At 36.5% G+C, this 22914-nt stretch overlaps 1 protein-coding gene across 3 annotated transcripts in view; it reads right to left on the minus strand.

Moving 5' to 3' along the window:
* Positions 1-2590: 2590 nt before the first annotated feature.
* SRFBP1 (serum response factor binding protein 1) overlaps positions 2591-22914 on the minus strand; it is a 63714-nt gene continuing 43390 nt past the window's right edge. Inside the window, exons 5-8 of one of the 3 annotated variants that reach the window (XM_049873592.1) lie at positions 13094-13175; positions 11479-12187; positions 10192-10229; positions 2591-5883 (exon numbers count right to left, since the gene is read on the minus strand). In XM_049873592.1, coding sequence (XP_049729549.1) covers positions 5693-5883; positions 10192-10229; positions 11479-12187; positions 13094-13175 — 1020 coding nt within the window. In that variant the 3' untranslated portion in view covers positions 2591-5692. The remainder of the gene's footprint in view (positions 5884-10191; positions 10230-11478; positions 12188-13093; positions 13176-22914) is intronic. The other 2 variants (XM_049873591.1, XM_049873593.1) reach the window with 2 other exon arrangements.

Below are 22914 nucleotides of genomic sequence, written 5' to 3' on the forward strand. Positions count from 1 at the left end.
GGATTATTACAGCTCATTAATTTTTTCACTATGTTCTTGAATAATCTTTTTGATTTCTTCAACTGCTTTATCGGTGTGTTCCTTTGCTTTTTCTGTAGATTGCCTTATTTCATTTCTGAGGTCATCCCTGATGTCTTGAAGCATTTTATACATTAGTTTTTTATATTCTACATCTGGCAATTCCAGGCATGTATCTACATCTGGGAATGAGTTTGATTCTTTGACTTGGGGGTTTGTAAAAGTGCTACAGCTGCTAACCAAAAGGTTGGCAGTTTGAATCCGCCAGGCGCTCCTTGGAAACTCTATGGGGCAGTTCTACGCTGTCCTATAGGGTCGCTATGAGTCAGAATCGACTCGACGGCACTGGGTTGGGTTTTTAAAAGCAATCATGGTCTGCTTCTTTATGTGATTTGATATCGATTGCTGTCTCCAAGCCATCTCTAAGATATTGTAATGTTTTCTATCTGGTCACTGAGTTTTATCTTCTTGTTTTGTTTTGTTACAATACACCCAGATGGGCTACTAGATTGCACCATCTTGAATGCTGTAGCTTTTGAATAATTTATGTCCTGTTACCAGCTGGTCTGAGCTGTTACCAGGTATATAAGCCTATGAGTCCACTCACTATTCTTGAATAAAATCAGCTCAGGTCTCCTAGTCCTCAGGATCACCTAATGTGTGGTACAGGCTCTCACCTATTAACTTAGAGGAGTAGTGGAGATGGCTGTATGCACCAGTTTCTAGTAGCGGCAGGGGGTCACACTCCGAGGAGGGCAGGATGCTGACAGCCTTCCCACAAGTGTCAGGGAGGTAGGAGTGGCTCTATTCTGTAGAGCACTCTGGAGGGTGGACTCTGCAGCTGTACCTTAGGCACCCGATGCTTGTACCTGTATAGATTGGTAGGCGTCACTATCCTCAGTCCCCTTTAGCAGGTGGCTAGGTGGTTTGGGTGGAGCCTCAGCCCTCAGTTCCCTGGCGTGGATCAGTGAGGGCTCTGTTTTATAGGCAGAGAGGTATCTGACCTCTAAAACTTGCCTTTCCACTGCTCAGCTAAAACACTTACTGTCAGGTCTCTATCAGAATTGCCTTTGCATTATAATAGCCACACGGTTACCTGTAGGGACGAAAGTCAAAGACTGTGAGTCTCTTATGCCTGGATGGAGCTGGTTCTGTATTGTTATTCCAGTTTAGGGAAGTCAGGGAAGGATTTTTCCTTTGATTGTTAAATGCAGTTTTTATCAGGCCCGGAGAATGGGTTAGAAAAGAAAGAAGAAGAAGAAGAAAAAAAAAAAAAAACCAAAAAAACTGGCAGTGCCCTTCACTCTCTGGTCCAGGGAATTCCAATGTTAATGAGGCCAGCTGGGGAAGGGAGGGGAGGGATCAGATAATTAGTAGAGAGTAGCACGGCAAGATAGACAAAGTTACTTGTTTGGTGAGGACTGGTTTTTCTAAGATTCCAGAGGGGTGTGTAGCTTGTGTGCACTAGCTGGTTCCCCACTGAGACTGCCCCAGAGGTTTAGGGCTGCGTCCCGTGCTTGCGTCGACTCAGGATGCCACAATTAGCTCCGCCATGCTTAGTCCAAAGCCCAGCGCCAAGGTTTCCTGTCTGGGACACTGCACTCCAGGCTCCAAAACCAGTTGCTGCTTCCCCGTGGTTTTTCGTTTGCCTGTCAGCCACGTCAGTGTGCAGCCTGCGTGTGCAGGCTGGGTCCCCTCCGAGGTTGGTCTGGAGGGCTAGGCCTGCGTCCATGCTTGCCCCGTCTCAGTAAGCTACAATCGGCCCCACCACTCTGGCACCAGGGAACCACAATAGCTCAAGGCTGTGGAGTGGCACACTGGCTCCGGAAGCGGTCGCTGCTTCAACGTGTGGCTTTTTGCTCCCCTGTCACTCAGGTGAACTCCTTAGTTCTGTGTTTGGTGGTCAGGGTTCATAGATTGTCCTGTATGTAATCGATTCACTTGTTTTATTGAGTCTTTGTTGCAAGAGGGATAAGCGGAAGCTTCTACCTAGTCAGCCATCTTGGTCCCACCTCCCTCTAGCTTCTTAAGGTATAAAGTTAGTTGTTTCCCTCTGAGCACTGCTTTCACTGCATCCTATATATTTTGTTTTTGTTTTCATTCAACTGAAAGTATTTTCTAATTTCCTTTGTTATTATAAATGATTAGTGAACTTGAAGATATAGCTATAGAACTTATCAAAAATAAAGCAGCAGAAAAAACAATACAACCAAAAACCTAGCAACAGAGCACTAATGATCAAGTGCCTCAAAATATGTACAACTGAAATTTCAGTAAGAGGAGAAAGGGGGTGAGAGAAAACATTTGATGAAACTCTAAACACAGAGATACATGAAGCTTGGCAAGCCCCAAAACATGAGAAAATGATATCAAGGCACATCATATTCAACATTAAACTACTGAAAACCAGTTATAAAGATTAAATTTTAAAAGCAGCCAGAGGAAAAAGCAAGAAACAATGTAACTGCATTACATACCGAGGAAGAAAAAAAACAAGAAAAATGCAAACCAGAAGAAAATGGAGCAGCATCTTCACAGTACTGAAAGAAAAAAGCAACAAAAAACATCAATCTGAAATTCTATAACCAGTAGAAATATTTCAAAAATTAAGACAAAAAAAAAAATTTCCAGAGATACAAAAACTGATAATCCATTGCTGACCGAATATTACTGCAAGGAATGCTGAAGGCAGTCTTTCAGGCAGAAGGAAAATGATACCAGATAGAAATCTAAATCTACAGAGAGAAGTGAAGAACACCAAAAATGGTAAACACGTGGGTAAATATACTTTTTCCTCTGATTTTTTAAACTTCTAAAAGATAGCTATTTAAAGAAAAACAATTAAAAAATGTATTATAGAAGTAAACATCTGTAAGAAAACAACAGCACAAAGGCTGCGAGGAAGGAAATTAAAGTGTCCTATATAGTTCTTACCCCATATGTAAAGTGGTATATTACTTGAAGTTAGACTGTGATAATTAAAGGTATATATTGGAAGCCTTGTAAGACAATAATAGAAATCAAAGAAAATCATAAAAAATATTTAATAAAAAAAAATGACAGTAACATATAACTCAGAAGAGGTATCAATGAGATTAAACTGACACACAAACAAAAAAAGAATAAAGGAAGGCTTTTCCTTATTATAGAAAGCCAGCTAATAAATGTAGAAACAAGATCCACCACCCAGATGGAATTAAAAAAAATCATTTGCAACTACCATGGAATAACTTCTTCAGGCAAGATTATTAATGGATGCTGAAAGTATTATTGTGTGCTGGCATGTCAATTCCAATTCATGGAGACCCTTTATGACAGAGTAGAACTGCCCCATAGGGTTTCCTAGACTGTAATCTTTATGGGAGCAGATCGCCAGATCTTTTCCCCTGTGGAGCTACTGGTTGGGTTCAAACCACCAATCTTTCAGTGGGTAGCCAAGTGCTTAACCATTCCACTAAAAGTAGTGGGTGAAAATATCAGAACACAGTATTCACATGGTTTCAAAGTATCTCCCCAAAAGATAATTATTAATTACAAGCAGAAAAAAAATAACTCCCTGGTGGAAACACCTCACAGATAACTACTTTAACCAAGCAAGAAAAGTTACTATCACCAGAAATAGGACAAATCAACACCATCCTGTGCCTCCTAATAGGATGCACTGGGATTAACACAACATCTGTGACATTCCTGCCAAAAGTAGTACTTTGAATTTAATCATGATGATATCAGACAAAATTAAATCAAGGAATAATGCTAAATAACTGACTTGTACTTCTGAAAAAAGTCAGTGTCACAAAATAGAAAGACTCGTGAACTTCTCCATACTAAAGAGCTATGACAACTGAAGCCATGATCCTGGATTTCCTTGTGTTATAAAGTAGGTCAGTGAAAAAGAGGAAGCCCCTCAACGAGATGGATTGACACAGTGGCTGCAACAGTGGGCTCAAACGTAACAACAACTGTGAGGATGGTGCAGGACCAGGCAGTGTTTTATCGTATTGTACACTGGGTCACTATGAGTCGGAACCAAATCGAGGGCACCTAACAACAACAGCAGGAACACATTAGGTATTCAGTCATTTAAACCCAAAACCCTAAATTCCTCCCAGAGGATCACAAAGTGAAACATTTGAAGGGATTTTTAAAAAACATTTTTCTTTTAAATAACAGGACTAAAGCAGTCTCTTCCTCGGTGAGCCATTTTATAACTTCTCCTGCTATCTGTAGAAATGCTATCTCAATTCTATTTCCTTAAGCACTTGTTATTATAAATTATAATCTATGTTGCTGTTATTAGGTGCCACTGAGCTGGTTCTGACTCATAGCAACCACATGTACAGAAGAATGAAACACTACCCAGTCCTGTACAATCGTCATAATCGTTGCTATGTTTGAGCCCATTGTTGCAGCCACTGTGTCAATCCATCTTGTTGAGGGTTTTCCTCTTTTTTGCTGACCCCTCTATTTACGAAGCATGATGTCCTTCTCCAGAGACTGGTCTCTCCTGATGACAGTCCAAAGTAGGTGAGATGAAGTCTCCCCATCCTTGCTTCTAATGAGTATTCTGGCTGTACTTCTTCCAAGACAGATTTGTGCATTCTTCTAGCGGTCCGTGGTATATTCAATATTCTTCACCAACATTGTAATTCGAAGGCATCATTTCTTCTTCAGTCTTCCTTATTCACTGTCCAGCTTTCACATGCATATGAAAAAAAAATATATATTTTTTAATGAGGCAACTGAAAATACCATGATTTGGGTCAAGTGCACCTTAGTCCTCAAAATGACATCTTTGCTTTTTAACACTTTGAAGAGGTCTTCTGCAGCAGATATGCCCAATGCAATACGTCCTTTGATTTCTTGACTGCTGTGTTAATGGGTGCTGCTTGTGAATCCAAGCAAAATGGAATCCTTGACAACTTCAAGGATTTGAGGATCTATGGTTCCTCAAAAAAGACATTTTAAAAGGGAACAAGGGCAAATAAATAGATGTTATACATTCCTGGTTTAATGGAAATATGTATACACAGTGAGAAATACAACAGATTTTTGGTTGTATTGTTATATTTAAAAAATTTCCCCTAAATAACTGAAATACATGTGAAATCTAACATTGTCCTGGGAAACTATAGTAATCAAAAAGTACTGAAAAGTAATTAACAATATGATGAAAAAGTACAGTTTAAAGTTTAAAAAAATATTTTATTTGTATAATTTATTATCTGTATAAGCCTAATAAAAGTTATTATTCTAGTTTTTGCTAGTAAGAATAATTTTAGCAAAGGTGTACTGACTATATTAAATAGCTACAATTTCCTCACAGTTTTCCATTATTGTTTTAAATATATCTCAATATTTATTCTCGAGGCAAAAACCATGGTGGGGAACCACTGAATATTCTTCATGATAAGCACAAATGGTAAAATCTGAGATAACAGGTATGATTCCCAAATTCTTTTATAGAGGAAATAGCCTGGGACATACTATGAAAAATACAACTTTAGTTATGTATTTGATTTGTGAAAAGGTTATGCAAACTTGAACACACTTAAAAAAGAAAAACAAACTTATTTCTATAACTCACTCATAGGAGACTAATTCAATCACAAGCATAAATAATAGGTTAAAGAAATATTTTTTAGATAAAAAAGTTCACAAGAAGAGGCATTTATCAATCATCAAATATAATTTTTTTCCCTTGAAACACAGCAATTTTAGATTGCTGTTCTTTTTGCCTCCTGCTTGCTTCCCACGAAGGATGAAGAGGCAGCTGCAGCCGTAACTGCTGTTTTGTATTGTCAGGTCTTCTTTGTTTACTCTTATTGAATTGATTCTTGATCTGAGGTTCATTTTGCTGAAAACCTGGGAGAAGAAAGTAAAAATAATGAAAACTAACTATATATCTAAACAGTATAACAGAGGCATAAATTTCATCTTTTTTAAATCAATACTAAAAGAAGAAATTCAGTTATACCTAGTTAAATAGAATATCTTGCAATTTAAAACTTATGTCCAACATAAAACATTTTGAAGTTAAGTTTACATTAAAAAAAAAACCAAACCCACTGCCATCGAGTCAATTCTGACTCATAGGGACCCTACAGTTTACATACGGACTGCCTAAAAAATTCTATGTTGGCTTATTTACAGTGACATACAAAAAGGCTGGCTTACTTCTAGCTAACATGGAAAGGTGAAAAAAAAAGGTGGGGGCATCATGTATTTTCCAAGAAACATTACTAGCTTATGATATCTGTGAATGGAACAGATATAGCCAGAAAATTCACTTTTTAAAACTGAGCTAAGATACTGGATCTAACAATGCTGATATGAGAAAGTTATTTTTAAAGGGTTAATTGATTCTACTTCCTTCTGTTATCGAACAAAAGTTATTACAAGGTAAATTATTAAATCTGCTCAAGTATAAGACCAAGTTCTATTTCCGCCATAAAATTACCCTCCAGATATTCTAGCCTTTATAGTCTCTTATATTATGACGCACTTCAATCACATTATTTTGAAAAACAAAGTACTATTTCGGGAAGATACATCAGCCTGAGAAGACATGAATCAACTCATGTTTGGATGCTTAGAGGGAGTTTAACTGATGAATTCAAAACAAAAAGGGAGGTAATATACAGTAAAAGCTGCAAAAAAACAAACTTGTGGAAGGCAGAAACCTGCCAGAGAAGGAAAACTCAAATATTTTCCACTAAAACAAGTGACAGAAAAGTGGTAAGACTACACCCTGTCATAGGCAGAAAAACTGAGAGACCTGGAAAAACAAGGCTGACCCACTGACTCTGGGCTCTCACAGGTTTCACTTTTTATATATATAACATACACACACACACACACACACAAAAACATATACAAATGAGTATTTTGTTGTTGCTGGGTGCTGTCGAATGGATTTTCGACTCATAGAGACCTCATGTGACAGAGAAGAACTGCCCCATAGGTTTTCTTGGCTGTAATCTTTACAGAAGTAGAAAGCCAGTTCTTTCTCCTGTGGAGCAGCTGGGTGAGTTCAAACTATCAACTTTCTGGTTAGCACCCGAACACTTAACTGTTGCTCCAATTAGACATCACTGTCCATAGCCTTTTATAGACTTCTTTAAAGAGCCAATGTCATATTATTATACAAATGAGTCAAACAGTTTGGGATAAAACTTCCAGAACATTGTACACAGATTCAAAGTATTCCATGTCTTGTTCAGATCACATGCGCTCTAGAAATCTGTCGTAATACTTAAAAAATGACTCCAGTGATAAAGAGTTAAGAGTTTAATTGAAAATGTTTCATTAAAACTGATATTTGAATAAGGTAATATTTCTAAAGTATACATAATCTTATATATTATATAAAAGGAGCCCTAGTGGTGCAATGATTTAGCACTCAACTGCTAACTGAAATGTCGGTTCAAACCCATCAGTGAGAGAAAGACCTGGCAATCTGCTCCATAAGGATTATGGCCAAGAAAACCCTATGGGGAACTTCTCCTCTGTCACATGGGGTTGCTATGAATCAGAATCAACTTGATGGCATCTAACAACAATAAAAATATTACATAAACTAAATTTGTATGTGTAAGTAAAAGTCATAAATCAAATATTTTAAATATACAAGCTAAGTAAACAAACAAAAAAACTTTAGCTGATCTTCCCATTGAGAAAATGTAGAACTGCCTACTTACACTTATCCTATGTTTGCAAATACACGGTAAATGTGGCGGATTGCCATGCGTTTGCTGAATGTTTTCTTTTCCTCCTAGGCACACAACTATTCGCTTTGCAGTTAGGTAAGGCCATGTAACTGAGTTATGGGCAATGAAATGTGACAAAAAACCCAGAACATAAAAACTTCACATTTAATCCTCCATTATCTCTTTCTCTCTCCCCATACCCCCAACCACTGGTTGATGAAGAGTGCTCTTAGGACTTTGAGGAGGCAGAGGTTCAAGATGGGAAGGGCGTGCATAGAGCTGATGGACTGTGATGAGTAACAAACCACTGAAATTTGGCAGTTATTTGTTACATCAGATCGTCTACTATGAATAGTAACTGAAATCAGTACCTAGAAGTAGAGGTCAGCAGTTTCAGTGGTAGGTGAAAAAAAAAAAATGGATATTTGAGGGTGGAAATGTATATATGTGCAATCCATGTGCTAAAGTAATAGGTAAAACTGTTGCCAGTAATAACAGGCTGCATGTCTGAGTTTGTAGCGCTAAGGTAAATGGTTGAAAAGAAAAAAAATATTAGTGTATGCCAGCTACTGTTGATTGTCTTTGGTAACATACTACAAAAAAAAAAAAAAAAAAAGAGAGAGAGAAGAGTTCAGGAAAGAATTGCCCAGCTCACATGCAAAAACTAGAGCAAACAAAGTCTATATATTTGGGAACTTGAGGCTTAGAGAAGCTTCTGGGCTCCAAAAAGTAACGGATAAGACTGAGAAAATTTTTGAGCAATAAAGGCCCTGTCAAGGAGACACTGAATGATAGTGGGAGTGAAGAAAAACAGAAACAAGGCAGTTTTGACAACTAGCTCTAGGAAAGAATTTTCAGTGTGGTTACCAGCTCATGGTTAGATTGACTGGAAATAAAGAGATCAGAAATCCATTAAGTTTTTGAAGGAATTGCATTGTGAAAGAAATCATGAGCTGAGCTGGACCTGGGACCTTATATTTGTACCAGCCACCTGGAGCAAATCCCATGGAAGTCACACTCAATGCCACTTCAGATATGGCCATGGAGGATAACAAAGGCATTCCCAAGACAGCAGAGTTAAGAGACCATGGAGAACAATGGATAAGAAGGTTCCTTTCAGAGCCATCACAATCCTGCCAGGCAGTACACCTATGACTGTTGTGTACCTCCACTCTTTCCTTAACTGATTCAGAGTTTTTATTGTGTTTATCGTGTCCCTGCTCTACCACTGTATATTTGATTTGAGTTGGGAGGAGGTAGGTTGTCTTTTTAGGGCACAGGTCACCAAATTTTGAGGAGTCATATCCATGAGGAAATCTGATGGAAAGCACTGTGATTCTAGACTTTGAGCTAGATGCAGTGACTAGATGGAACTTTGGGTTGTCTTCTCAGCTAAAGAGGTAAGTGTGTTCTACCTGTTGGAGGAAAAATGAAACTGACATCTGGTGACTGAATGGATGGCTAATAGTAGACACAGTTATGTGTTCAAGAAGCTGGACTCTATTCCCTTCTAGGCACATAATTAGACTGCATTTTTCAGCTCTCTTGTTGCTAGGGGGAGAGGGGGTCACTATGACTGACTTTTGGGCCAGGAAATATGAGGAGAATTCATTGCCACTACTTTCAGGCATGGCCCATAAAAACTTCTCATAAAATTCTACATACACTCTATTCCCTTCTCTTGACCAAAGGGAAAATATTTGGGACCTGGGGAAGGAGGGGCCAAGTGATAAAAGAAGCCTGATCTTGAGTGACTATGGGGAACAGAGTCCCTCTGCCAATTCAGAGTGGATTGAGATGTGAGAAATTTTTATTGTGTTAAGCTAGTAAGAGTTGGGGTTGTGTTCAGCAGTCAGACTAACCCAAATATATTAAAATTCATTTGATTTGTTATTAATTAATCTGAAAATACTTTAAACTTACTCTTAACCCAGAAAGTAATATACTTGTTACTGGTATTTAATGGCATGGCATTAACTGATAAACATATAATTTATATAACAATTTACTTAAAAAATATGTTTGACTTAATTCAAGACAAATTAAATAGATATAATTTTCCTAATTTTTGTCTATATCTTTCCCTTTGGCAGGATATAGGCAAAAAAATAATTTCTCCAATTAAAATTAAAAAAAAAAAATTATACTGATAATTGTAAGACACTCTGTTCTCATTTGTGTTCCCAATGACTTAATTCATTCAAATTATTAAGTAACTACAATTTTTTAGCCTTACACTTTACCAAACCTGTTGCTGTTAAGAGTCAATTCTGACTCCTAGTACTGGGTGGTGGTTTTTTTTTTTAGTGACCCTACAGGACGGAGCAGAATTGCCCATAGGGTTTCCAAGGAGCAGCTGGTGAATTTGAACTGTTGACCTTTTGGTTAGCAGCAGCTGAGCTCTTAACCACTTTCGCCACCAGGGCTCAAATACATACAGAGGTCGCAAATCATTAACACATACCTGGGGTTTTGCTTTTCGGAACCTGTTCTTTGGAATTTCTAAAAGAAGAAAAAGACTATTATGACTTAAAAGATCATTAAATGCTCTGATCTTAAGTAGATAACATAATAAAACTGATAATAGGCCATTCAAAACACTATCGTGCTCCTCTCTTCCAGCATCAATCAATAAAAAATTATGAGAATCCAAAGTTTTACCTACACTGAAGGTTTGTTGGATTCCAATATTTGTACAGAAACATGAGGAACTTTTCCTCTCACCACCCTTCCAGGGGCTTCTCTTTGTAACTGAAAAATATCCTATTTTGGGGACCATTTAGATAAAGAATTTCAAAAGTGTTCTCATAGGGAAAATGAGTCACATACAACAAAAATTAAGATTTACATACTGTGGGAAGGGAAAGGGTAGTGGTGCATTATTTTCAAACGAGGAAAAAAACGTAGCCTTTTGAGGCAGGTTTAGCAGATATAAGTAAATATCTTAATTACTTTCAAGGTTTCAAAGATGGTTGTGTATCCTTTTCAATTTTCCACCTCTTTGGAAAATTTCTACATCACGTTTTTCTATTTCATTAAGCAACATCCCTGACCTGTACTTAAACAAAAACAAATCAGTTTATTGAAGAAAATAGATGTTACTGAAGAAATTAGGTAGCCATGATTTTTACTCTGAAGTGTGACGATACCCCTTATCAGATCAGAATTATATAAGAAATTAAATTTATAGACTTAGAACAGCTATGAAAAGTGGTGGTTAACAGCAAGGATGGAGACAGCAGCATCACCAAATATAAAGCAGTCTGGGAAAACTCAGACTTAGGACAAGCAGCCTTATATCCTGATGTAAGAATACATAGAAAAATGATTAATAATTGCAATAACGGCCCTGGGTCATCAAGGAAAAAAAAAATTATTTTCAGAAAGTTTTGTTTAAAAAGAGAGATATATGAGACATTTCCACAAGATTTTTTTTTATCAGAAACTAATCCAATGTTTCAAAAGTTTGATAACTGAAGGGATAAACTCAAATTATCCAGACAAATCACTTGGCTGTAACATCTTATCTTTAGATGAGGCTGAATAAATGAGGCATTGCCATAGGTGTATTTGGTAACTTAACGTAAAGTCTAATAACAGGATGTGTCATACAAACTAGAATTCTATATGTGAGAGAGTCTCTTATCCCATTGTTAGAATGTGTGGCCATTTTAAAAATTTTAAAATCATTTTTTAGTTCTTTAAAAAACAAAGATCTAATAACTATTTCAGAGTAGAAAAACACTCCTACCTTCTGAAGCTTTTAGATCCAGATAACGAGTGAAAAAACACTGATTCAAGCTTCCTGGATTCTGTATTTGGCTTGTTTTTGTCCTCTTTCATATCCCAGTGAGTTTTAAGTATTTCTTCTTCAGGTAACAGTTTTTTTGGTTTTTTTTGTTCCTCAACTGAAGAATGGCAGCTACTCTCCTTCTTTCGTGTCCGTCTGACTTTCCCAATGAAGAAGTCATCATCGCTATCACTATCCTCAGACACGGAAGACTGTTTGTAAAATCTTTCTTCTGTGCTATCATCAAAATACTCCTTGTCTTCCTCATGTAATTCTTCACCATCACTGTTATCACCAACTGAGCTACTGGAGCCTGCCTTTTTTTTGGTTTGACTTAATGTTTCCATTTTGGGGTCAGCAGGTGTCTTCTGGGATAGAGATGAAACTACAGAATCCTTTTCAGAAGGTTTTGAAGGAGAATTTGGAATGGTCACTGCTTCGGGTCCATGCTCCATCTTGCCCCTTTTTTCTTTTGCGTTATTTATTGGTTTCTTTGCCAATATTTTGACTTCTTTCACTTTCTGCTCACGGGAAATAGTTCCTTCATGCTGCAACTTCTTTTCATCATCATTTGAATACAAAGTGTCTTCAGAATGATTTTCTTCTGAAGCATCTGATGATTTAACCTCAGCAACATTTTGTCGTGCATCTTTAAAAGCTTTGACAGCAGCTGCATAGATAAATAACACATGATTTGCTTCAGCATTGAAATGCATAATACAAATGCATCACCGTTTCAGCATAATGCTTGGAATAATTGTTTGGAAACAGAAGACAGAAGTTTAAGTTTATATTCGCTATGTAAAAAGGATTTGAATTCATGGAAATCCTTTGACTTTTGAAAAAGTTATCGTCTTAAGATGTATCCTCATGTCTTGGAGTTATGAGTAATAGTAAAAACTTCGCTGAATACAAATAAAACAAAATGGCAACTTTAATTTCAACAGTAATAATGTATTGACAGAGCCCTGGTGGCACAAATGGTTAAGTGCTTGATTGTCAGCCAAAATACTAATGGTTTAGAACCCACCCAGCGGCTCCATGGGAGAGAGACCGGGTGATCTGCTTCCATAAAGATTACAGCCACTGGGAGTTGGAACTGATTCAATGGCATCTAACAACAGTGTACTGATATGAATGCAGACCATTATAAATTGTGTTTTCAGGCATAAAAATAAATTATCTCCTAATCTGCAACAAAAGCATTTAGTTCTGTAAATATATTTTATAACACACACATATAAATAAAAACTAAGCTGTAAAAACAAATAATTACATTACTATTCAGCAAAGCAGCTATACTCAATGTTGTCACATATATATTATACATTTATAAAATTGTTAATCAGAATTTTAGTAAAAAAAGTATAGTTTTTCTTTAGACATCATATACCTTCCATATTTTCAGGCACTTTCTAATATTTGAAAATATTTGAATGAGATCTATATTTATAATATAAAAATGATCCTCAAGAGGACAAAGAACCGTAAGTAATACTTACAATAAATAAATAAATTGCCATTTTATTCTAAATCACATACTAAAAACATGGCTTTAAAAGCATTTAATTCATACCTTTTAGCATATCTATTTTTTTCTTCAGAAGAGGGTGTACTGCCAGCCTGGCAATTGCTCTTTCAGTCGCAGTAGAATCTGGCTGCAAATTGAAAAATAAACATATGGGAATAAAGACAACTTGGTATTGTCAAAAAGTAAATTAAAAAATTTATCAGTCTTTGAGTTGGGGAAAAGGAATTTGTTAATATTCTCATCACATAAGTCATCTACATAATCCATCATAACAACAAATAAAAATCATGCTGACAAAAATGACTGTTTTTGAACAATAAAAATTATCAAGTAACCAACTAGTAAATATGCTTTGCGTACTTAATATGTTTCTAGAATTGTGCTAAGCATCATGTGATATTTTTTTAAAATGTAATATATTTCTGCTTTCAAAGAGCTTAAAACATCTAGTTAAGAAAAATAAACCAATACGAAAGAATCAAGTAACGTACTAGTGTTAAGCTGGGTGTTACAAATAATGAATGACCAATGTTTGAAATTCCATTTATTGTAGACCTGGAAATTACCTAATACTATATATTTATATTTTGAATGTCTACTATCACTGCCTGGCACACAGCCAACTTTATAAATCTTTGATGACAACTGAATGAGAAGAGATTATATACATATAATATTTAATGTATGTATAATTAAGACAACTCAGACAATCCTTAATTATTAAGTGTTAACATGGTAACTGGGCATAAAGCAGATACCAACACTCAGGTAATAAATACTGAGTAAGCTTTTGTCATTTCTATGATTCTATTATCATCTTTATCTCCTATGATCAATTAAAAAAAAAATTAACCAAAAAAACTCCAAACCCATTGCCATTGAGTCAATTCTGACTCAGCAACCCTACAGGACAGAGCAGAACTGCCCTGTAGGGTTTCCAAGGAGCAGCTGGTGGATTCAAACTGCCAAATTTTAGCACTCAAATGCTTAACCACTGTGCCACCAGGACTCCTTTTAAAAATTAGGAGTAAGAAAATTACTTAATTTGAATTTCTATCTTTTGTGCTAAGATCTTCATAATGTAGCTTTATTATGATTTTAAGTGAGGTCAAACTCCTTAGAAATACACTGTCTGGTCTGTAAACTTGGATGGACGGGGCTTACAACTTTATTTTCACTAATCTCTAATTGTAACTCAGTGTTTCCTTCAATTATGAATCTAGGTACTAGTAGTACCTATGACTTTGTCACCAACAGAGATTGCTGGTATCTTTATAATATTACTGATAAGGCTGGTATCCTGGGTCACTAAGTGACAAGCTGAGCTACTTAAGTTATGCGTGAAACACGCTTGCTGGAGTCTTATAGGAAACGTATGAGGAGCTAGAACACAGAATGCTAATTGTTTTTAGGCTGAAGGGGCTCAACACAATATATGAAAATAAAGTCATAATCAGTACAGCTTCAGACTTCACAACAGCAATTCTGGAGGTCAGAAAACAACAGAGTAATTCTAGTGCTTCTAAAATTCTGAGGAAAATAATTTCCAACCTAGAATTACACACCTGGGAAAAAGAAAAAACTTTAGGATATGCAAGGTTTAGAAAAGTTACATCCTTTGCACGTTCTTGCCCAAGAAATTTTGCCCACTAAAATGAGGAACGATACAAAAAACGAGGGTACCTATATGACCCTTTGGAGAAGAGATCTAAGTCCTTATCTTCGATAGCAATCAACAACTAATGCTTAAAACTGACAAGTCAATATAATACTAATACAAAAATCTTGACATGGGGGTAAATTCTATGAAACTCAACTAAAGTTGGAAGTGGGGAGACTATAGAGGACTGTCATTTCCACAAAACGAAAAAAAAAACTTCAGAAATATTTGATTCTCAGAACTGGGGGTGAGCAAACTGCGGCCCCTGGGCCAGTTCTGGCTTGCTACTTGTATTTTAAAATAAAGTTTTATGGGGACACAGGGAAGCTCATTAATTTATATACTGTCTATGGTTGCCCTCATGCCATAATGTCATAGTAGAATAATTGTGACACAGGCTGTATCACCTGCAAAGTCTAAAATATTTGCTATCTGGCCCTTTGCAGAAAAAAGTATGTAATGCCTACTCTAAATTTTGTGCAAGTAGAATCCTGAGAAGGAAAAACTGAAAAATAAAAAGAAAAAAGGAAGGAAAAGAAATTCAGCATGCCTATGGTTAATTTAAAACAAAAACACTGCCAGGACAGACTGTTGTTGCCAAACCAAGGCACTAAATATGCTAAATGTGTTTCAGAAGAGTGATACAATTTGAGATTCTGGTTTAGTTGAAACAACTTAGTATGCAGCACAGATGCAATATGTTTGAATTTTCAGTGCTAATTCTGGAACATTTATATTTAAAAATAAAGTCAGTGACATGAGAAGCTAGTTTGCTCTGCAAACCTTCATCTAAAGTGCTATAAAAAAGAAAATAAAAATAATTAAAAACTAATGTCAGTGACAACAGAAACTACTAGTCTTGACCAAAGTTATGTGCCCCACAGGAAACTGTCCTTCAGGGTAAGGGAAAAAGAAGACACTCTAAGAACACTCCAGGAGAAGCTGTTTTATCTTTAACTGCTTCTTTCAGTATACTCCCCCTTGCAGCTACTAAAAATTCACTTGAAAGTTAACCCTCAGTATACGAACAGCTGTATCTGTAAAACAGATAAACTGAGTTAATCTCACACGTTTTTTGTTAGGAAGTTCTGGGAATCCTAAACAGGTCTAAGATTTAGTCACACACAATTGTTGAAAAACAGATCTATTGCTGCTTCTAAATCTCTGCTTTGAAAACGTGCTAAAAACTTTGATGAACTGGATGTTTCTCCTTCCAAAGATAGGTACGTCTTTTCAGCTTAGTTATAAAAATTTTGGAAGAGCAGTGGTGATACCTGCATGTCTAATATTGACTCCAGGTAAATACTGTTTTGTTTGAAATCACTTTTTATCATTGAATTTATTTAGCAAAGTTGTTTCTATGCCTTGGGAGATATTCCAGAGTAATCATGATTTAGTGGCCTGGTTTCAGTAAATTCCATCAAATAAAAAGGCTCTAGAATAAGCCTTTCAATTCTTCAATTATGTATTAATCTAATGAATGAATGAAGATATTATCCATTTGATATACATGTCTTCCTCTATAACTGCGATTTTATGTTGTAGCTTTTGTGGAGGGCTTATTTGGGGAGAATATCAGGTTAGTAAGTAGTGAGATCGATTCAAAAAGGGCAATGCATTATATAATCCCAGGAGTGCCACCAACATTGTAGTTGTCACAACTGGTGTTGTGCAGTAGATAGCCTATGCAGCCATGTGTATCAGCAGCGAGTTTGAAGAAGAACACAGAGACTTGGGTATACAAGGTATGTAAAACTGGTATGTAATTACTCAAATATAAAACAGAATTAAAAAAAAAACGAAAAACCCACCAACCAAACACGGTGCGTGGAGTCAATTCTAACTCACAATGACCCTATGGGACAGAGCAGAACTGCCCCATGAGGTTTCCAAGGAGCGGCTGGTGAATTCGAACTGCTGATCTTTTGATTAGCAGCCGAGCTCTTAACAACTGATAAAACTGAATCAGGTATGATTACTACCTAATATGCAGAATTATGTATTGCTGTGGGTAGTTGCTTTTGAGTTGGCTCTGACTCATGGTGACCTTTGTATAACAAAATAGCGACCTTTTGTGTAACCGAAGAAAATGCTGCCTGGTCTTGCACCATTTACATGATCCGTGGTATGTCTCAGGCCATTGTTTCTGCTGTTGTGTCAATCCATCTTATTGAGGTTACTCATATTTTTGCTGAACCCCTACTTTAGGAGACGTGATATTCTTTTCTATCAATTGGTGATACATAGAAAGTTAAGCAAGCCAAAGCTTTGAAATCCTCATTTCTAAGGGGCATTCTGGTTGTATCTCTTCTAAGACTGATTTATTCGTTCTTCTAGCAGTCCACTAACACCAATATTCTTCACTAACACCACAATTTGAATGTATCAATTCTTTTTCTGCATTGCTTTTTCATTGTACAGCTTTTGCATGCATATTAGGAGATGGAAAAGAACATGGCTTGGGTCAAGTGCACTTAGTCAACAAAGTGACATCCTTAGCATTTAAAAAAAAATTAAAGAGGTCTTTTGTAGCATATTTGCCAAGTACAATATGCCATTTCATTTCTTGACTACTGTTTCATGGACGCTGGAGTGTTGATCCAAGCAGAATGAAATCTTGACAACTTCATTTTCTTCTTCATTTATCATGATGTTGTTTATAGGTCCAGTTGTAAGGATTTTTGTTTTTTTCACATTCAGGTGTAATCTATACTGAAGGCTGCAGTTTTTGACCTTCATCAGTACATGCTTCAAGTTGTCTTCATTTTCAGCAAGCAAGGTTGTGTGACCTGCATACTGCAGGTTGTTAGTGAGTCTTCCTCTAATACTAATGCTGTATTCTTATCCATATAGTCTAGCTTCTCTGATTACTGGAAGCCCTGGTGGTGTAGTGGTTAAGCTCTGTGGCTGCTAACCAAAAGGTCGGCAGTTCAAATCCACCAGGAGCTCCTTGGAAACTCGACAGGGCAGTTCTACTCTGTTCTATAGGGTCGCTATGAGTAGCAATTGATTCAATGGCAATGTGTTTGGTTTTCTGGTTTTTCTCTGATTACTTGCTGACATACAGACTTAATAAGTAAGGTGAAAAGATACAACCCTGCCACACACGTTTTACAATTCTGAATCAAGAATTATACATACCACAGCTTTAGGATCTACAAAAATACTATCTTTATAAATCCAATCTTTATTTGTCTTTGGGGCTGGCATAAGAATGACAACATCAGCAAATTACGTGCTACAATATTGCTTGTAGTACATATTACTAACAATAAGATGTTAAAAAAAAGGACAGTGTGGTTCATCATAACTCGAATATGTTGGGCACTACTTGTAGATTTTTCTATTAATAGGCACTTTGTTGACAAGGGTAATTACTTTCAAGGAAGCTCTAAAACATTCTGATCCTTTATGCTTCTCAGTTTGGGAGCTATCAAACAGTAACAGAAGCAAAATATTTGATGAGAATGTGGCTTATTCAGGAAAAGTATGAGGTTTGGGCATTTGACTTCCTGTTATCACTCCACACCAGAAAACACAAATATGGGCAAGTTTTAAACACTTATAAATACAAAACCTCATTTATACTACGTGGCTGTGTCTGTGTCTTCAACAGTGATTAAAATAAACACTGCTTCACAAGTAGGAATGAAATTCTATTTAAGAACAATGGATTAAAAATAGGTGGCTTCTCCTATTCCTGTTCGTTTAGCTGGGAATCTATTTAACAAAGATGTTTTCTTATAGGTATTGGCCATATCTACTTTGTAGCATAATGGCATTTCAGTATACATATTTCAAAATGATAAGCAATAAACAAGGCTCCACGAATTGACGGAATACCAACTGAGATGTTTCAACAAATGAATGCAATGCTGGAAACGTTCACTCATCCATGCCAAGAAATTTGGAAGACAGTTACCTGGCCAACCAATTGAAGATATCCATATACGTGCCTATCCTAAAGAAAGGTGATCCAAGAAAATGTGGGTATTATTGAACAATACCATTAATATCCTATGAAATTAAAATTACCCTGAAGATAATTAAAAAATGGTTGTAGCAGTACATCTACAGTGAACTGCCAGAAAGTCAAGCCAGATTCAGAAGAGGTCATGGTGTGAGATACCATTGTGATGTCAGATGGATCTTGGCTGAAAGCAGAGAATACCAGAAAGATGTTTACCTGTGTTTTACTGACGATGCAAAGGCATTCGACTGTGTGGATAACGAATTATGGATAACATTGTGAAGAACGGGAATTCCAGAACACATAATTGTGCTCATGAGGAGCATGTACATAGATCAAAAGAGAGTCGTTTGAACAGAACAAGGAGGTACTGCGTGGTTTAAAATCAGGAAAGGTGCGTCAGGGTTGTATCTTTTCACCATACTTATTCAATCCGTATGCTAATCAGGTAACCAGAGAGGCTGGGCTATGTGAAGAAAAACGGTTGCAGGATTGGAGGAAGACTCATTAATAACCCGTGATATGCAGACAATACAACCTTGCTTGCTGAAAGCAAAGAGGACTTGATGCATTGACTGATGAAGATCAAAGACTACTGTATTCTGTATGAATTACACCTCAACATAAAGAAAACAAAAATCCTCACAACTGGACCGATAAGCAACATCATGATAAACAGAAAATACTGAAGTTTGTCAAGGATTTCATTTTACGCGGATCTACAATCAACATCTATGCAAGCAGCAGTCAAGAAATCAAAAGACACATTGCATTGGGTAAATCTCCTGCAAAAGACTTCTTTAATGCATTAAAAAGCAAAGATGTTACCTTGAGGAATAGGGTGCACCTGGCCCAAGCCATGGCATCTTCAATTGCCTCACATGCATGCGAAAGCTGGACAATGAATAAGGAAGACCAAAGAAGAACTGATCCCTTTCAATTATGGTGCTGGCGAAGACTAATGAATATACCATGTAGTACCAGAAGAATGAACAAATGTCTTAGAAGTACAGTCAGAATGCTCCTTAGAAGTGAGGATGGAGAGCCCTTGTCTCACGTACTTTGGACATGTTATCAGAAGGGGCCAGTCCCTCGAGAAGGACATCATGCTTGGTAAAGTAGAGGGTCAGGGAAAAAGAGGAAGACACTTAATGAGATGTTTTGACACTGTGGCTGCAGCAGTGGATTCAAACATAGCAATGACTGTGAAAATGGTGAGGACAGGGCACTGTTTTATTCTATTGTGCATAGGGTTGTTATCAGTTGGAACCGACTTGACGGCGCCTAACAATAACAACATTTCAAAATGTATTTCCTGCTTCTAATATTTATAAGCTGGAAATTTTGATAAAGTTGGCTACCCAACACTATGGCCAAATATCTTGTAGAATGAACAACTGTTACATTTAAATATGAAAAAGGTCAGTTGTTTAAGAACACTTAACAAAATATCAAAATCCCATATGGTACAGAAGTATTATAAAAATTGCTGAGTCTGAGAGGGTATATGAAATGCTAAAATTTTTGGCAAGACAAATCCAAACGTTGAGAGGATAAGCATTATCATTTTTACATCTGTTACAGTAAGGACTTTGAAGGGGATTAAAATGCATTATCAGGATGTCTTGAAACACTTTTTATTACAGAAATGAGAAAAAAACAAGAGATAAGTGACTCACTTGAAGTCATGCAGCTAGTGGCAAGGCAACACTAGTCAGAATGCAAGAAACTCTTAGAAATTTAAGCCTTGTCCCTCTCTGAACAGGAATCTTTGCAAACAGAGGGGGAGTTTATAACTGATAACAAGGTTATTACCAATCGCTTCTCAGTAAAAGAAAACCCGTTGCTGTCAAATTGATTCTGACTCATAGTGACCCTATAAAACACAGTGGAACTGCCCCATAGAGTTTCCAAGGAGTGCCTGGTGGATTTGAACTGCCGACCTTTCAGTTAGCAGCTGTAGCACTTAACCACTATGCCACTAGGGTTTCCTACTTCTTAGTAGGGCATCTAAATTGTCAGCCTACAGAGGAACGGCACGTTATGATGAAGTACTAATAACAATACCATTACTATAACAATATAAGAATTGAGGCTTTCATTGAATTAAAAATTATTTAATCAAATCATTGATAAATGTCAGGATACACTGTACCAGAGTTTTATACCCTTAGAATATATCTGATCTTTCAAAATTCCTTATATTTAGCTGTTAGATGGTTTTAATAAATTCATATTTGTATGAGTGATTTGCAAATCTGAATAGCTTATGATTTGGGGAGCTGTCATGGATTGAACTGTGTCCCCCCAAAATATGTGTCAACTTGGCTAGGCCATCAGTCCCAGTATTGTGTGGTCATTTTCCACTTTGTGATCTGATGTAATTATCCTATGTGTTGTTAAGTCCTAACCTCTATGATGTTAATGAGGCAGGATTAGAGGCAGTTATGTTCATGAGGCAGGGTACAATCTATAGGATTGGGTTGTATCTTGAGTCAAATTCTTTTGACATATAAAAGAGAGAAGCGAACAGAGAGGAGAGGGACCTCATTACCACTAAGAAAGAAGAGCCAGGAGTGGAGCACATCCTTTGGGCCTGGGGTCCCTGTGCTGAGAATCTCCTAGACCCAGGAAAAGATTGCTGCCAAGACACATGATATCCAAGGAATGTCAGGCCCACAGATGTTGAGAAAGGCGATAAGGACCTTCCTCCAGAGCCAACAGAGAGAGAAAGCCTTTCTCTGGAGCTGGTGCCCTGAATCCGAACTTGTAGCCTCCTAAACTGTGAGAATAGATTTCTCTTTGTTAAAGCCATCCACTTGTGGTATTTCTGTTACAACTGCATTAGATAACTAAGACTGGAGCAGATAAATATTCTAATGGGAAAAAAAATGTGCAAACGCAAAAACTGTTACTGATGTACATGGTAGTTAAATCCTTTATAAATACTAAGGACTCAAATATTCTGTTCCTAAAAAAATGAATAAAAATGTTATGCATGTAGATCTTAAAATGTTTGATTTAAAAATGAGAAAGTCTTAGTTAAAAGCAAATTTTATAAATTACAGCAACCATTTATATAGACTTTTTTATTCCTAAGTTTAACTATTAAATTTAACATTTCAAGCCTTTTAAAAAAAAATTTATTCTTAAGAAAGCAATTTAAAAAGTTTTCATTTAAATTTTAAAATCAAATTTTAACAGGAACTAAAGGAGATATAGGCCAAAGATTTTACCGAACGATTAGACTAAAAGTTCAGATTTGACTTGAAGATTCGTCACTTAGGAACAAGCTGGTAGTCAAAACCAGGTTTCCGAATTTAGTATTCTTTAACAGCTTCATTCTAAACTATTTGAGATAACTTTCTCTTATCTTGTCACCCAAACTCAGATGCTTTTTATACTATAAATTGTAAAAATTTGCTGCATTTTTAGAGTACGTCTGCATTTTGCTTTAGACACTGGGTAAAGTCCAAGAATCACAAGACTAAGTAGGGGAGTCCCTTATTTCTCTCCTGACTATTTTCCTTTCTCACCTACTTCCTCCCTCTTTATATTTTAACCTGCTGCCATCAAATCGACAGCGACTCAGAGCAACCCTATAGGACAGAGCAGAACTGACCCACAGGGTTTCCAAGGAGTGGCTGGTGGATTGGAGCTGCCGACCTTTTGATTAGCAGCTAAGTTCCTAACTACTGCAACACCAGGCCTTTGCTCTTTATATTTACTGAGCCCTCATCATGTTAAGGCATGGTCTTACACATAAAGACAGACTCTTTATCATTGGTGGCTCATAATCTTACTCTAATTTAAAAGGGCAAGACAAATGCACAAAGTAACTAATACAAGGTAGAATGTGATAAACTTTATAGAAGAGACAGAATGTCATGCAGGTTTATAGAAGGAATTCAAATACAGTGATACATCTGAAATTTACCTAAACTTGTTTTGAAGCTTAAAAGGCTCAGTAGTCTCTATGAAGTTTTTACACCTGCATGAAAAAAGACTTCACAATATTAGGATGTATGAGGAAAACCACAGCTTTCCTTATTTAAGGTTGACAAAATGTTTGCTGTGGAAAATTCTCAGGAAACTGTGCTTTTCACACACCTCTAGTTATTTCCATTTCAAATAAATTAAATAAAAAAAGGGAAAACGTTTCATCTTTTAATGGAAAAATTTTATTTTGGAATATGGGTATTTATTGAGAACAGAAAAACATTTGGTGTTCAATTT

Source organism: Elephas maximus, chromosome 2 (genome assembly GCF_024166365.1).
Source record: "Elephas maximus indicus isolate mEleMax1 chromosome 2, mEleMax1 primary haplotype, whole genome shotgun sequence".
Taxonomy (NCBI): Eukaryota; Metazoa; Chordata; class Mammalia; order Proboscidea; family Elephantidae; genus Elephas; species Elephas maximus.